The sequence below is a fragment of the Zingiber officinale genome, chromosome 5A (assembly GCF_018446385.1).
Source record: "Zingiber officinale cultivar Zhangliang chromosome 5A, Zo_v1.1, whole genome shotgun sequence".
In the NCBI taxonomy this organism is placed as follows: Eukaryota; Viridiplantae; Streptophyta; class Magnoliopsida; order Zingiberales; family Zingiberaceae; genus Zingiber; species Zingiber officinale.
In genome coordinates this window covers 139068487-139084975 of record NC_055994.1, presented here as the reverse complement: position 1 = coordinate 139084975, position 16489 = coordinate 139068487, and the positions used below count along the sequence as shown (strand labels likewise).

Here is a 16489-nt window from a genome sequence, read left to right as displayed (position 1 = left end):
GACTTAGTGGATCTGACCGAAGCTACCCCAGTCAAACATGGGCTAGTTAGACCAAAATTTAGTATTAGGTTTTTTGGGCGGGAACAGTTTGGAAAGCCTACAGCAAGTGGTCTAATGATATCCAAGTAGGTCGTATGCCTCGCCACTAAACTGAAAGCTTATCCTTAGGACACCTGCTTGATTAACCCAAAGCTAAGTTCGAATCTAACATAGGTTCAATAACCTTTCTCGAATAATTAATTATCAAACTCTAATTCAAACTTAAATTCATAATTAATTATCAAACCTAATTCAAAATTAATTATCAAATCTAATTCAAACTAAAATTCATAATTAATTATCAAACTTTAATTCAAACTTAAATTCAAATTAATAATCAAACCTAATTCAAACTTAAATTCATAATTAATTATCAAACTTTAATTCAAACTTAAATTCATAATTAATTATCAAACCTAATTCAAAATTAATTATCAAATCTAATTCAAACTTAAATTCATAATTAATTATCAAACTTTAATTCAAATTTAAATTCATTAATCAAACTTTAATTCAAACTTAAATTCATTAATCAAACCTAATTTAAACTTAAATTCATAATTAATTATCAAACCTAATTCAAACTTAAATTCATAATTAATTATAAACTTTAATTCAAACTTAAATTCAAAATTAATTATCAAACCTTATATTAAAACTTATTAAAAAATTATTTTCAACTTTTTTAAACTTTTTTAAAAACTTATTAAAAAATTATTTTAAACTTTTTAAAACTTATTAAAATTTATAAAATATTTATTAAAATTCATTAAAAATTATTTTAAAACTTATTAAAAAAATATTTTAAATTGTTTAAAACTCATTAAAATTTATTAAAAATTATTTTAAAACTTATTAATGAATTATTTTAATTTTTTTTAAAACTTATTAAAAATTATTTTAAAACTTATTAAAATTAATTAATATTATTTTAAAACTTAATTAAAATGATTTTAAAACTTATTTAAAATTATTTTAAAACTTAATTAAAATTATTTTAAAACTTATTTAAAATTATTAAAAAACTTAATTAAAATTATTGTAAAACTTAATTAAATTTTTTTAAAAAACTTTATTAAAACTTAATTAATTTTTTTTAAAAAATAAAACTTTGTTAAAACTTAATTAAATTTTAAACTTAAAATAATTAAAACTTAACTTAATTTTAAATAACTTTAAATTATACAATAAATTATAAATAAATCAATAAATTTTTAATCTCAAACCTAATTTATTTTAATTAAAACAAAAATTAAATCATTAATTAATTTGAAGTTAATTAAATTAACTTTACAAATCTAATTAACACAAAATTCAAAATAATCGAAATTTAATTCTCAACTTAATCAATTAATTTATAAATTCTCTAATTTAATACGTAAATTAATTCACGTTTAAATAATCTTAATCTAATATAATTAAAAATCAACATTAATTAATTTTAATCAATTAATTATTAAGTTGCTTTAATTAATCTAAAATTGATTAACAACTTAAACTAATCACCGTATTTTATTAATTTAAATTTAATCCTAAATTAATTAATCTTAATCAATTCAAAACTAACCTTTATTAATTTTAACTTAATAATTAACTAAATTACTCCAAAATGTTGGTCTAACATATATTTTTCATATCTCGCTTGGTCTTTAGGTTATTTAATTAAGGGGGAGCATCAACATCATTTCAAAACCAATCTTTCCTAGAATTTTTCAAAATTCATATTTTCAAAACTTATTTCTTTTAGACTTATGGATTTTAAAATATATTTCAAAATTCTCTTTCCAAAATATTTCAAAAATTATATACTTATTTTCCTAAAAAAAGTATAAATGTTCTTGATTAAAAATATTTTTTGCTTCAAAGTTTCTTCTTCAAAATTTGACTTAGATTAAAAAAAAAAATTTAAAGACTAATTTAAAAACTTAGTTCACTATTTTCTCTTAAAAATTTCTAACTTCTAAAGTTTTTCTTAGATAATTTTTGAAAAATACATTTTCAAATAGTTTTAACTTAATAATTCAAAGCTTAGATATTTTATGGATTTTTATAAAAAAACAACCTTTTTTATTATTATTTTCAATCGAATAACTTCTAACTTATACTTAGAGAACCTTGATTTTAAAAATTTTCAAATCAGTTTTCTAACTCAAACTTAGTTTTTCTCTTAAACTATTTCAAACATGTTGGTATTACCCCTATTTTTGATGTGTGTCAAAGGGGGAGAGATAGTAAATTTAGGGAGAGTTATTGAACTCAGGGGGAGGGTTAAATGTTTGTTTACTTAACTCTGCATATTTTAAACTTAACTGTGAACCTTGGTTGCCAAACATCAAAAAGGGAGAGATTGTTGGTGCAAGGTGCACCAGAATCAAACCTGAGTTTTGATGTTGTCAAATGTTCAAGTTAAGTCTTGTTATGATCTGATATTTGGCTAAGTGTGTAGGCTATTTACTCAATCAGGAAAGCCCTAGTCATGGCCAGACAGTAAAGTCCAAACAGGTCTGGAGGACCTAACGTTTGGCAGGTAGGTTGAGGTAAATAACTGGAGGAGCGACAGTGAGGTCGGGTTCCTGAAGGGAATAACCTAAGGTCGCTGATCCAACTGAAGAAACCGGGAAGGTTTCCAAGTTGAGATCAAGACAGTTCTAACTGTTATACTCATGCATATTACTATTATAACTGTGCTAACTTTGTTTTGCAGGAATATTCTTGTTATATCGAACTAACTTTGTGTTGCAGAATCATATGACCTCTTGGACTTCAAATGGTCATAACTTTTGACTCAAAACTCAGAATCAGGCTCTGTCAGCGGCCACGCGACTAGCACTCAGAAACCTTCAATTTACCAAGGGTTCAGTCGACTGAACAGGAGGTTCAGTTGACCGAAAAAGGCTTTTTATCAGTCGACCGAAAAAAGGTTCGATCGACCGAACGGGCAAAAATGGCAAAGCATATCAGGATCGCAAATATGGCATCACAGCATGATCGGTCGACCGAAAATGAGGTTCGGTCGACCAAACCAATAAAAGCATTAATGGAGCATTAAGTGCGAATCTCGACGAGAAGGGAAATTCACCGTTCGGTCGACCGAACAAGGTTATCGGTCGACCGAACCATTAAAGATCAGTTAATGCTCGAAGATCAGATCTCAGCGAATCTCAGCACAAAAGGAGGGGAGCGGGTTCGGTCGACCGAACCCATGGATCGGTCGACCGAACGTCGACAGTTCTTATAAAAGGGAGCTTGAGGTCCAGAGCTAAAAAACGCGGTTCTGCTTCAAAGGTCATCTCTGTGCAAGCTTCTGCTACTGCTCTACGGCTTGCAAGCTTCTCCATTCAGAAGTGCCGACCTAGCTTCGTCTTCAAATCCTTGTCGGTATACTTTATTTTGTAATAAGCTTGCATTGTACTTAAATTGTTACAAGATAGTAGGGTGTTACTATCTTGCATATTGTACGCACTGCTTCTTTCCGAAGATTTCGGAAAGAAGGGTTATAGTGTTTGCCCATCGGTGCAGTCAAGGACCGCGGGCCTTTGAGTAGGAGTCGAGCTAGGCTCCGAACGAAGTAAACAACTTTGTCCCCTTTCTTATTTTCCGCTGCACAACTTTGGTTTTAAAAGGTTAAAGAAAAATTTTTAAACGCGCGATTTCCCCCCCCCCCCCCCCCCCCTCTATCGCTCCAAACGATCTATCAGTTCCATCTTACATAATATGGAGATTATTTCCTCCTCCATTTTACATAAGTCCGCTAAGTGTAAAGATCTTGTAGTTAGCTTTTTGAAAAAATCACATAACTCAATTAGTGTGCCGCATATGTCGTTTGGAAAGAATTTTCGTACGACCACTGGAAGTATTCTTTGCAACAAAACATGACAATCATGTGATTTTAGTCCATGTAACTTTCCATCATTTGCATTCACATTTCTAGATATATTAGCAGCATATCCATCAGGAAACTTCACGGATTTTAAAAATTGACAAAATTCACGTCTTTCTTCTAATGTCAATGTGTAACTTGCATATGGTTTACTAAATTTGTCTCCAACTTTCTTTAAATGCAATTCACTTCTAATTCCCATATCCTACAAGTCTAACCTTGCTTTAAATGTATCCTTTGACTTTCCATCTATATTAAATACTGTGTCAACCAAAGCGTCACAGATGTTTTTTTCTATGTGCATCACATCTAAATTGTGTCTCAACTTTAAATCTGGCCAATACTTTAACTCAAAAAATATAGACTTTTTTACCCAATTGGTTTCATCCAAAGATCGCTTCCGCTTTTTACTTAATGTAGGATCCTTACTGAATGTTACTTGGGGTAATGCATTTAACTGTGCTAAAATCTCATAACCATTAAGTCTTCGTGGTAGTCCTTCTTGTTCAACCTTTCCATTGAAATTCTTATTTCTACGCCATGGGTGTTGCACATTCAAGAATCGACTGTGGCATGTATAGCATATTTTACTCCGTAATCTTTGGGATTTAATTTCATCAAGACATACTAGACATTCTTTATAACCCTTTGTGCTCCATCGAGATACTGTTCCATATGCTGGAAAGTCTTGAATGATCCACATCACAGCAGCATGTAATTGAAATACTTGTTCAGTCGATGCATCATATGTTTCCACCCCATCATCTCATAGCTCCTTCAGTTCATTGATCAAAGGTCGTAAGTACACATCTATCTCTTTCCCAGGTGATTTAGGACCAGAAATTAAAAGAGACATTATCAAATATGATGGCTTCATCATTTTCTATGGTGGTAAATTATAATTTACAAGTATAACAGGCCACATACTATAAGCATTTGACATGTTTCCAAATGGATTAAAACCATCAGTAGCCAACCCTAAGCGAATATTTCGTGGATCACTAGCAAATATTTCATGTGATGTGTCAAATTCTTTCAATGATTCACTATCTGCTGGATGTCTTAATACACCATCTGTTTCAACCCGTTTTTCTTTATGTCATCTCATATCTTTTGCTGTATGTTTGGCAATAAACAACCGCTTAAGTCTGGTCTTCAAAGGAAAATATCAAAGAATTTTTTGAGCATTCTTTTTCTTATTCAACCCATCATATTTGTATCTGGGCTCCTTGCACATTGGACATATATCTTTATTCTCATGTTCACCCCAAAATAATATACAATCATTCTTACATGCATGTATCTTCTCATATGTCAATCCTAACTCTTTTAACATTTTTTTTACTTCATAATGAGAGTTTGGAATCGCATTCGGTTTTGGAAATGCCTCTTGTAATAACTGAAGTAACATATCAAAAGATTTATTGCTCCACCCATTTAACACCTTCACATGCATTAACTTGACCAAAAAACTGAATGCAGAAAAATTAGTACAAGTGTGATACAACTCTTTTTGTGCTTCTTCAAACATTGAGGTATAACTTCCTCTAATATCATCTGCATTAATATCATCTAATTGAGGTCCACTGATATTGATATTTTTTGCATTTCTTAAATCAGTAAACATATCTTCAAAATCATCTTCTTGATCATGTTCCTCTTCATTGACAATATTTATATTAATAGATGATATAGTAGCTTCTCTGTGAAAGTTTTAAACTTTGTATAATTTATCAAATCCCCACCTATAAAGATGTCCTCGAACATAATCCAACTCATATTTAAACAAATTGCCACACCTTCGACATGGACAACGAATTTTAGATAAATTCAAACTTATCATATAATTCTCTGCCACCTCTAAAAACTGATTTAGTTCATTTATATATTCAGGCTCAATTTTATTCTCAATCATTATCCAACTTTATCCATATTTATAACCTGATTAATAATATAAAAAAATCATATTATTCAATAAAATAATTCTAAAATTAATTAATAGCATCAAAAGAACCCTATAATCATCATCTAAGCATTAAAATAAAAAATTATCATTATTATCTAAGGATAGGCTGGATGACTAAGAAATTTTCTACATATGTGGCCTAAAATGACTATATTATCATCTATCATTATCATTATCATTATCATTATCATATATACTGTAAATAACTAAACTAGACATTATCATCTATACTATAAATGACTATATTACCAAAAAAAAATATTACAATTCTAAACTAGGTAGGCAAGATTTGACACAAAGCTAAGATTAATTTTAATTACGAAGCTAAGATTTGACACAAACATGAGGAGTGGACGGGGATAACAAAAATGTAGGCAAGAGATCACCAAGGACTAAAGAACTAAACTAGACAGAAGCACATAAAGATGAATAAAAATGAAAAACACAACTAACAGAAGGTTTTGAGTTTCAATTAATGCTCACTCCTTCTGTGAAATTAACATTATCTTCTATGTTATGTAATCCTTCTGCGAAACCAGATGAACCGAGATGCTTCATGTCTACTATGTACTTTTGAATCAAATCAAAAACTAAAGACACAAGAAGCAGAACAGTGCAGGTTTGAATGAAAAAGAGCAAGCTTTGACGCAAAGAGGTACGAGTATAATAAACACTACATTACGAACCTATTTCGTGGAAAGAACTGATGTGAAGCACGTTCAAGAGGAAGAACACAAATCCACATCAATAACAGGCAATAACAGGAGCAGAAAGGAGGGAAGAGTTGCCTTGCCAGAAGGAAGGATGAAACGGGGCATTCGGTGCAGCGTCGGGGGAGTCTCGCAGGAGGAGGGAGGGCACAGGAATGAGGGAGGAAGAATCGCGGAATCGCGTGCGTCTGGAGGAAGAAAGGGTCGGTGCAGCGTCGGGGGAGTCTCGCCGAAGGAGGGAGGGTGCAGGAATGAGCGAGGAAGAATCCCGGAATCGCTGAGGGAGGAAGAATCACGTGCGTCGGGAGAAAGAAAGGGTCGGAGCAGAATTAGGGCTTATAACGGATATTAGCGGCGAAGTTCCTAAATTCGTTGCTAAGATTCGTCGTAAACATTTTTTTTAAAAAAAAAAACAATTCGTGACAAAAGGTGCTTACTTTCGTCGCAAATATTTTAGCAGCGAATTAATTCGCCACTAGTTTCATCGCAAACATATATTTTAAAAAAAAAAAGGAAAAAGTTTGCGTCGATACTATATTTAGTCGCAAATATCATTATTTAGCTATGATATTATGTTTCGTCGCTATTTTCCTAATTTCTTGTAGTGCTAGTTGGGTCTATTGGATATGACAACTGGTAGAAGTTCAGATGGTGCATCTGGCCGGAAGACTTAGTGGGTTAATAGTCAATAAGTTTGCAGTGGTAAGTAAGGTAAGCACTAAAGAAAAATAATCTAGTGAGGACGAGTCCTAGTGGAACTACAAGTGTTGGTCCAACTTAGAGCAATTTTGAAAGTTTAAACTGAAAACATGACTAGATCTTGATCTTAGTGAGACGGAATCTAATTAATAATGTTATTTTATAAATGTGCTAACTCTATTTTACAGATTATTTTTTTATTATTGGGCTAACATGAACTTGTATGATTAAATTTCAAAAATCAACTCAGATGAACAGTGTCCGAGACATCTCAGAGTTACGCCGAGGTGCCTCGGAGTTGCACAAAGATACCTCAAAGTTGCATGAGGCGCCTCGGATAGGGCGAAGGCATCCTCGCAGAGATAAAGTTTGCAGATAAACTTTCGTGGCACGGAAGCGCCCTAGAGCTATTGGAGGCACCCTCTTCGCGGATAAACTACAAAGTTTACACATGAATAAGAGGTGTCAGAGGAGCTAGACTTGGAGCTGTTGGAGGCGCCTTCGACACTGTTTATAAGAGAGTTTGGCCAGTAGTCAAGATACAACACTTCTACATGATTCTTTCATCATTTGACTATTTCGATTACGTGCATATTGTTGTGTTGCTGCACCACGACTACTCTACTACATCTGACCATTGTTGGTAGACCGACACCAACACACGGACGATTCAACTTCTACATCATCGTGTTGGGTAACTTAATTTCAATCATTTACTTTATTGCTTAAAGGAAGTGTAAGTTGTTAGAGCATTTACATCAGCTACCCTATCTAAAGATTTTATCTTAAATTTTAAATAGAGTAGCTAAAAAAATATTTACGTTAGCTACCTTATCTATTCCCTAAATTTAGATTTGATGAATAGTGATTCTCTAAATTTAGGGAATGAAACATCTACCCTAAAAGTAAAATAATATTTATTTTCAATCTCTCTCCTTCCACTGATTCTTTTCAGTCTCTCTTTTCCACTCATTCCGTAAATGTAATAATAAAAAAATAAAAAAAAAGAGAAGAAAATAATAAAAAATGAAAGAAAATGGAAATTTTAGGGTAGTTGATATAATGAGCAGTGAAAAATGATTGTCTAAATTTAATAAAGTAAGTTATTTACTCTAAATTTTATATATAGTAATAGGGAAACTGATGTGAGTGGTCTTACACTTACCTTATATTCTCTTTGTATTCGATTACTCTACTGATAGTTTACCGATAGAGAATTTAGTGGATTGCCTATCGATAGGTCCAAGAGATCTAAGTCTTGAATTATGAGCCGCCGCCGAAGGTTCTGAACCATGTAAATCATCATGTGTTTGTTTTTATGTTTATTTTTTTTTTTATTCTTTTTTACTTAATTGTATTCCACCACGCACTCAATTTTAAAAAGTTGAAAAAGAATGAATTTTAAAATACACATAATTCACCTTTCTCTCAAATGTCAACGGTCCTACACACAATAACTGCTACAATGGTGTAGTAACTATTACGTTATAGTAGTTACTACACAATAACTACTATAACGTTAGTAGCAGTTACTGTGTAGTTGTAGTAATTACTACAAAATAACTGTTACAACGTTATAGCAGCTACTATAACATGTTATATTAACTACTATATAATAATTGTTACAACGTTGTAGCGACTATACTACCTTTAAAAATCAACACCACAGTGATTTGTTGCATGCAATCATAGAAGAGAGAAGAGAGAAGAGAGAAGAGAGAAGAGAGAAAAGGGAATTTTATTTTAATTTCGCCCATGTCAGATGTTGCTCAAGGTCGCACATGAGTTGTCGGGTAAGATATCATTTCTCTCTTTATATATATAAAGAGAGACTTTTTAGCCTAGGCACTCACAATGGATGACCACTGATTAAAGACGCCTCCACATGTGAGAGGTGTCCATCCACCGTGGATGCCCAAGCTATCAAAAGGGGCCCCCACAGGCTGGATCAGCTGGTAGAGTGTCTAGACGCTTGCATCGAAGGTCATAGGGTCGAGGGTCGCCAGCTGCACACGGGCGTAAAATCTCGGTCTGCTGTGCTTAAATTCCACTCGACCCCCGGCCAGTCACCCCTCCCGTCCAGCTTAATCATGATTTACCCCCTCTGGACATCTGTGGGCCCGAACCCAGGGGCCGCTAAGGGGGTGGTTCCATCTTTTTTTGCATCCAAGCTATCAAAAGGGTGTATAGCCAAGATAATTTTTTCCAACGCATTTGACATATATTCACTTATGTTGATTATATTGTTACGTAGAAACGTCTGCTTCTTATGTTGCTGCCTGTACAGTTTCTGGTGTTTGATTGCTACATGATGCTTGTAATGTTACGTTTTGTTTAAAGTTGCTACCTTTTGTTGCTTTCTATGAATCATTAATTTGGTGGCATCCATGCAGGCGCAATCACACACACTCGACCTTTCGTTTTCCCTCGCGATCCAGGAGAAGGGTTGCTACTCGGCAACTTCAGTCAGTCAGTCAGCTAGTTAGTTTTGGCCTTTTGAGTCTTTTGCTCAGAAGGGGCGATGAGGCCAGTCTGTGGAGCTGCAGAATGTGCTACTTTATTTATACTCGTTCTCACGGTTATTTGTTGGCTGTCTCGTATTTGGCGTTGCAAATAAATCGATTCGGATCGAATCTGCGTGTCACCCATCATTAATTAATGTTCATCATGCTTCAATAACTCGAGCAACATCAACTAGGGGTGATTTCTTAATGACAAAGCTCAACATCTGACTTGTCTACGGATGAACTAGTCAACCATGCAGTGCGGCATCGCAATTGGATTAATTACTCACCAGGTGCCGGCATTGACCGGGCACTACGGGAACGGACAAGGCGAAGGGCGATGGTGTCGATAGGGTGGCTGGCTTGCTGTAAATGAATTTCAGATTCAATTTTTCAATTTATCATGCAGAGTAAATAGGGCATTAACGCTGCTATTCGTTAACCTCGACGGTTACGTCACTGTGTCGATTGGGCGATCGCGAGAAGGTGGATATCATTGGTTTGGAACGACGACTTGTATCGACTTTTTTAATCTAACTAATTGCGAATTAATTCTTTTCTAATTATAATTAAGGGAAGGGAAGGGAAGGGAAGGGCTGGGAGGATATTGAGAACCGTAGAGGAGTGGGAGAGTAGAAAGCGACTGGGAAAAGAGGGGAGACGACGTTTTTTATGGCCAATTTCTCTTCCTGTCCTGCGCGCGCCCAATTCGATTCGGAGCCCTAGCTTGATTTTGGATCATGCTCCATGTTCTCCCCGAAACCATGGAGTCCCAGGAACCTGCACCCTTACCCTTGGAAAGAGGAGAAGGAGGCGCAGAGGCAGGGAGCGGGGCGTGTGCCTACGCCTGCCTTTGCTGCCGCTCTGCTTCTTCTCCCTCATTTTCATGGAGCCTGAGCATGAAGCGGAAGCTGGAGGGGATGGACGACGATGCCCCAGGCGACGACGAAGCCGGCGCAGGCGTGGCCAAGGTGGCGATGGAGATTGAAGTGGAGGCCCTACGTCAGGCCCTAATCAACCACCACCAGGCGGTCCAGAAACTACAGGTGGAGCTTGAGGAGGAGCGAAATGCTGCCGCGTCCTCTGCCACTGAGGCTATGTCGATGATCCTCCGCCTGCAGCGAGAGAAGGCTGAGAGTTTGATGGAGGCACGCCAGTTCAAGCGTTTTGCCGAGGGGAAGATGGCGCACAACCAGCAAGAGATCGCGGCTCTAGAGGATCTGCTATTCAAGCGAGACCAGGCCATCGAAGCCCTAAGCCGTGCGCTCCAGGAATACCGCCAGCGCCTTCACAGCCATGGCATCTATATCGATGGCGATGCGCCTCCCTCGCACGAAAAGAGTTCCCTCGACACGGCTTCCTGTTCATTCCCCCATTTCGACCTGCTTCTTCGCGATTATCCCCAATTTGATCAGCACGCCTTAGGTTTGAGTCCTTCTGAGCAATTCCAGAATCTGAACCGCCAAATCAGCCAGCTCGAACGGAAGTCAAGCAACGATTTTTGTGAAGTAATGGACAAGACGGTTATAGTGGGACAGTCACCAAGCGACCCAGTTTCAGGCCTCGAGTACAATAAGGGAGAGGATTGCCCCTCCACAGTTGACTGGGCGTCAGATTGTGGTGGAAAAGATGATACTAATGACCAAGTGCAAACGGTGGATGCTGTGCGCATGGTGAGTGAAGACTATATCAGCAAACCAAGGGATCTCCAAAACAGTATCGGTGTAAGTGGCGGCGTTGACGAAGACGAAATAAGGAAGCTTTTTACGCGGCTCCAGGCACTTGAGGCTGATCGAGAATCCATGAGGCAGTCCTTACTTTCCTTAAACATAGATAAGGCCGAGCTAGTGTTGTTGAAAGAAATTGCTCAACAAATGTTCAAGGAAGGTGATACAGAGAGAAGGATTGTGAAGAAACCACCTACCGTCAAGAGGTTTTCTTTCATTTCGATGATTAAGGTAAATATCAATTCTTTTTTATATATTTTCAATGCGCACTTTTTATGTTATCTAGACTCAATTTAAATGTTGCTATAGACACCAAAATGAAATATGCTGAACATGAAAATGCTTGGAATCTCGATGGGTGTTTGCATCCGTAGAACATGTCAAATTTGGAGATAATCTTTCAAAGACTTTTTGGTTTCACAAATGAAAAATAGACTGCTGAAGGGTTTTTACCTTAATTATAATAGAGAAAAACTATGCATAAATGTTCCACTGTTAGTCTGATCAAAAGCTCAACATCTGTCTGTTTCTGATTGCTGAGAAACAGTTAAGAAGTCATGTGACTTCAGTAATTCAATTCAGAAGATGCAAATTTGACGTATCCGAGAAGGCAAGAATACAGTTACAAAGAAATCAAAACAGTTATCGTAGTAGTTCCGATGCAATATTATACAAGAAATCTTGGCTATTCACTTTATAGTACTATGTCATCTTCCAGTGTCAATTTCTTCTTGCATGAGATTGTCCTTGCATTAACTTGTAATACAGTAAGAAGACATGAAATTGAGTACTTTTTTTTTGCCTGATCCTATGATAATCCTCTGAAATTCCAAAATTTAGTCAGTATTCATGAATTTTTTTGTGCAATTATTTGGACTATCAATTTTTTAATTGTAATTGGCTTGAAGTATGAGTGATTCGAAACCCCTAATGAGTTAGTGTTTTGTTTGATTAGATCATTGAAAGGTATATGCTGAATGCAACAGTGGTAGCTTTCTTATTGAGTTTCCACAATTGTAGGGGTTTTTTCACTGAATCTATCTTATTAGTCATGCTATCTTTTTTGGACTTGTTCATATTAGTTGGTTTTGTGGGCTTGATTAGTAACGACAAATGAGCATTATTGTGGATCTTATTAATCAAAATAGTTTTTTGATGCTTGTTACGACTATGCATATTTTACAAGCTCCAAGCTAGAAATTGATTCTTTTCTTCGCATTGAATGTTCTCCTACATACATCTTGTAGCTGTTCTTGTAGCAACATTTGTCTCCAGTGTTGTGTTGACCATTTGGAAGTCCATGGGAATGTGCCATGATAGGCATTTGTGCTCAAATCTTAAAAAAGTTAAACTTTAATCTTTGCTTAGGAACCCCTACTTGTAGCTCTCACATATGGTGCACGACCTTGCCAGTGTAAGTGTGAAGCCAGTTAATGAGTAATGATTATTAATTATGTATTGACAATCTTGTCTCATTCATCAAAATTTGAGGCAATCTCAAAGGGAATGGTTGTTATATGAAGTCTAACGGCATTTTTTTAATAATTTATGCAGAGTTTCTTCTCATTTTTCTGGAGACCATCTCAATTACGGTATGTTTACAAATTTCGCTTGAAACATATAAATCTTTCATTGTTTCAATCAGATGAAAATTGAGATCTCTGTTGATTGTTACCTTTCCAGATACACCTTTGGGCTCTCCGTTGGTATTGTTGGCTTGTTGATGCTCCTAGAAAAATCTATCTCAGAGAAATCTATCAACACAAGGCATGGAAAGCATCTCCTTGGAAGAGCATAGCCACAAGGTTGACTTTTAGTTCCTACTGCACCAACACTCAACACAAGATCAGATATGTAAATCGACTAGGGGTATTGATGTTAATTGTCCATTGGCAAATGTATTCTTTTTTCTTTTTTGTCTATAGGGGGACCATTCCGGTGGGGATTTTATCTTGATTGTCAAGCTACTTTTGATAATACGTCTTAGCAGCGAATGTATTCTTTCATGTGCCTTAAATGTGTGGACACTGGTTTGAATTTTACTCTCTACTTTAGTGTGATTATTTTGTGTATATTTTGACATTCTCTTGACTGCTTTTCTGAGTGTTGTTCGCTATAATGGTGGAATTTAACCTCCTCCTGCTCACGACAGAGATATGTCTTTTGCTAATATACAAATTGAGCTATATGAAGCAAGTTCTCTTGTTGTTTACCGGTACCGAATGTTAGCGGAGGCGAACCTTGTTCAGTATTAGACTTTCGGTACAAATGAAAAAGGACAAAAATTAAAAGATCATCCTTTTTGTCAAATCAATCGTCAAACGACGTCTACCCAATTATCCTCTAAAAAATTTATTCTTATTATTATCTCTTTAATTTTTTTTATTAAATCGGCACGTTATAATAGTTATGAACTCATATTTATTACAACTGAGTTATTATATAATTATAGCAGTTATAGTTTTATTATTTCTACAACATTAAAAAAAAATTATAATTGTTTGAAATCTTCAAAAATAATTTAAACAATATTTTTTTAACTTGAAACCTTGCCGTTACGGATTCCATCCGAAAACAAGTTGTATATATTTGAACAAGATTCAATTTAATATATTATGCATCCTGTGACTCAATCTGAGTTAAAAAATTATGACCTCTTAAAATTTACCTAACATATATAATATAGCAACTATTAAACGGTAACTGTTATAACTGTGTGACAACTCAGTTATAGTAGCTACGATATCGTAATTGCTACAATTATAAGTTCAACTTTAAAAGGTTTATAACTTTTGATTCAGGTTGAATAACAAAACACACAATATATTAAATCAAAACTCGTTCAAAGATTTTCGATTTGATATATTATACATCCAGTGGTTAAACTTGAATCAAAAGTTATATACTCTCAAAATTTACCCAACATGCATATTGTAGCAATTACAAAATCATAGTTAGCTACAACTGTGTGACAACTCAGTTGTAGAAGCTATAAAATTGTAACTGCTACAATTACAAGTTCAACTTTAAAAGGTCATAACTTTTAATTCAGATTGAATCATAAGATGCACAATATATCAAATCGAAGCTCGTTTAGAGATCTTCGATTTGATAAATTGTGTGTCTCATGGTTCAATCTGAGTCAAAAGTTATGATATCGCGAACTTTATCCAATATGCACGTTATAGAAGATACGAAATCATAGCTGCTACAATTATAAGTTATAATTTTAAGAGGTCATAAATTTTGAATTGAATTAAATCATGGAATGAGTTTCGATTTGATATATTGTGCATTTCGTGATTCAATCCGAATTAAAAGTTATGACCTTTAAAAATTAAACTTGTAGTTATAGCAGCTACAATTTTGTAGTTGCTACAACTAAGTTGTCACACAATTGTAGTAGATACGAAACCACTACAATATGTATGCTCGATAAATTTTGTGAGATCATAATTTTTAACTCTGGTTAAACCATAGGACGCATAATACATTAAATCGAAGATCTCTGAATGAATTTCGCTTTGATATATTGTGCATCTCATTGTTCAACCTGGGTCATGTTAGACGTTGCATCATTTGCAACGTCGGGAAGATGAAGGGGTGCCGATCCTTCATCTTCCTCCATTTAAAGTTGTCATCAAGGCATCGGTTGGTAACCGATGTCTTGCTTGATATAAATGGTGGCGTCCCAGGCAATCAGAAGAGTGGGTGCGATCGAGGTGAGCAGAGGGATTGTGAAGGTGATCAGAGAAGAGAGCTGTGAGGTGATTTGGTCGAACAAAGGAAGAACATCCAGAGTGGGATTTGGTTCATGAATATTGAAGCTCTTTCCGGTTGCTCCGTGATCGTGCTTCCGACAGCAGCAATTTCTTCATCGACCGGCGTCTTCGGTTGCGGTTCTTCGGGAGATCAATGTGAGTGTTTATGGTTTCCGCATTATTATTTTAATTGCTTCGTTTTAGTTTTCATGCTCTCAAAACTACCAACAATGGTATCAGAGCATGTATAGTTTTGACAGCATGAAAAACGACGCCGAAAAGCTCGTGTTTTTTCTTCTTCTGTTGCAAAGAAGAAGATGAACAGTGAATTGAATCGATTGAAATTTCGTTTCAATCGATTCAAAAATCGCTAACAGTGTGTATTCTTTGTTTGAATCGATTGTTCAATCGATTCAAATATTTGAATCAATTGAATAAGGAATTGAATCGATTTAATTGACGGCACAGTGCTTTGTTGAATCGATTCATCAATCGATTAAAAATCATGCACAGTAATATTTTTGATATTTGAATCGATTCATTTCAAAATCTGAATCGATTAAAAAAACGAATGAAAATGGAATGAAAAGTGCTTGAATTTGACGAAGCACAGTGCGGCATGCAATTTTGTTGAATCGATTCAATTACAAATTGAATCGATTATATATATATATATATATAAAACGTGTAAGAAAAAAAGGCATGCACATTTTTTTTTCTTTCACGAACAGTAAGTATATTTAATTAAATATTTTTATTAATTAATTAAATACATATAGGAATGTATTATTAATTAATAAATATATATTTAATTAAATTATGATTCAATTTATCAAAAATGGAACCATACCAACTTGTCCAATCAAACACCGGTCTAGTTTAAATTATTAGTTAATTTAAGCAGACCAATTTGATTCAATAATATCTAAAGCTGGTTCAAATTATTTGTTGGTTTAACCAGCTCAATTTATTATTGAATTAATAAGGGTGATCTTGGCTACAGAAGTTGGGCTGATCAAATATGACCGGATTAGTTCCGCTGTGTCAAAATTTGATCAGAAACATTGGATTTGTTCTAATGAGTCAGACTTAATCCAATGGGCAATTGGACGAGTCAAACGAACCTGAGTTTGATTAATAAGTCTGTGATTGACTCAAATGGGCTTAAACGAAAACAGAACATAGGTCCAATTAGATTAGTTC

The 16489-nt window shown here is 34.8% G+C and overlaps 1 protein-coding gene across 1 annotated transcript; it reads left to right on the top strand.

Moving 5' to 3' along the window:
- The first annotated feature begins 10377 nt into the window (after nt 1–10377).
- LOC121982090 (myosin-binding protein 7-like) lies at nt 10378–13621 on the top strand. Its single transcript, XM_042534983.1, has 3 exons — nt 10378–11756; nt 13080–13117; nt 13209–13621. The coding sequence occupies exons 1-3, from the start codon at nt 10539–10541 to the stop codon at nt 13321–13323; spliced, it is 1371 nt and encodes a 456-aa protein (XP_042390917.1). The 5' UTR covers nt 10378–10538; the 3' UTR covers nt 13324–13621.
- The last annotated feature ends 2868 nt before the right edge of the window (nt 13622–16489 follow it).

Bases quoted from the DNA above. Each gene is read 5' to 3' on its own strand.
- LOC121982090 (XM_042534983.1), top strand. From the start codon at position 10,539: ATGCTCCATGTTCTCCCCGAAACCATGGAGTCCCAGGAACCTGCACCC. The intron at 11,757-13,079 runs GTAAATATCAAT...TAATTTATGCAG, and splicing joins CTTTCATTTCGATGATTAAG to AGTTTCTTCTCATTTTTCTG. The intron at 13,118-13,208 runs GTATGTTTACAA...TTACCTTTCCAG, and splicing joins TGGAGACCATCTCAATTACG to ATACACCTTTGGGCTCTCCG.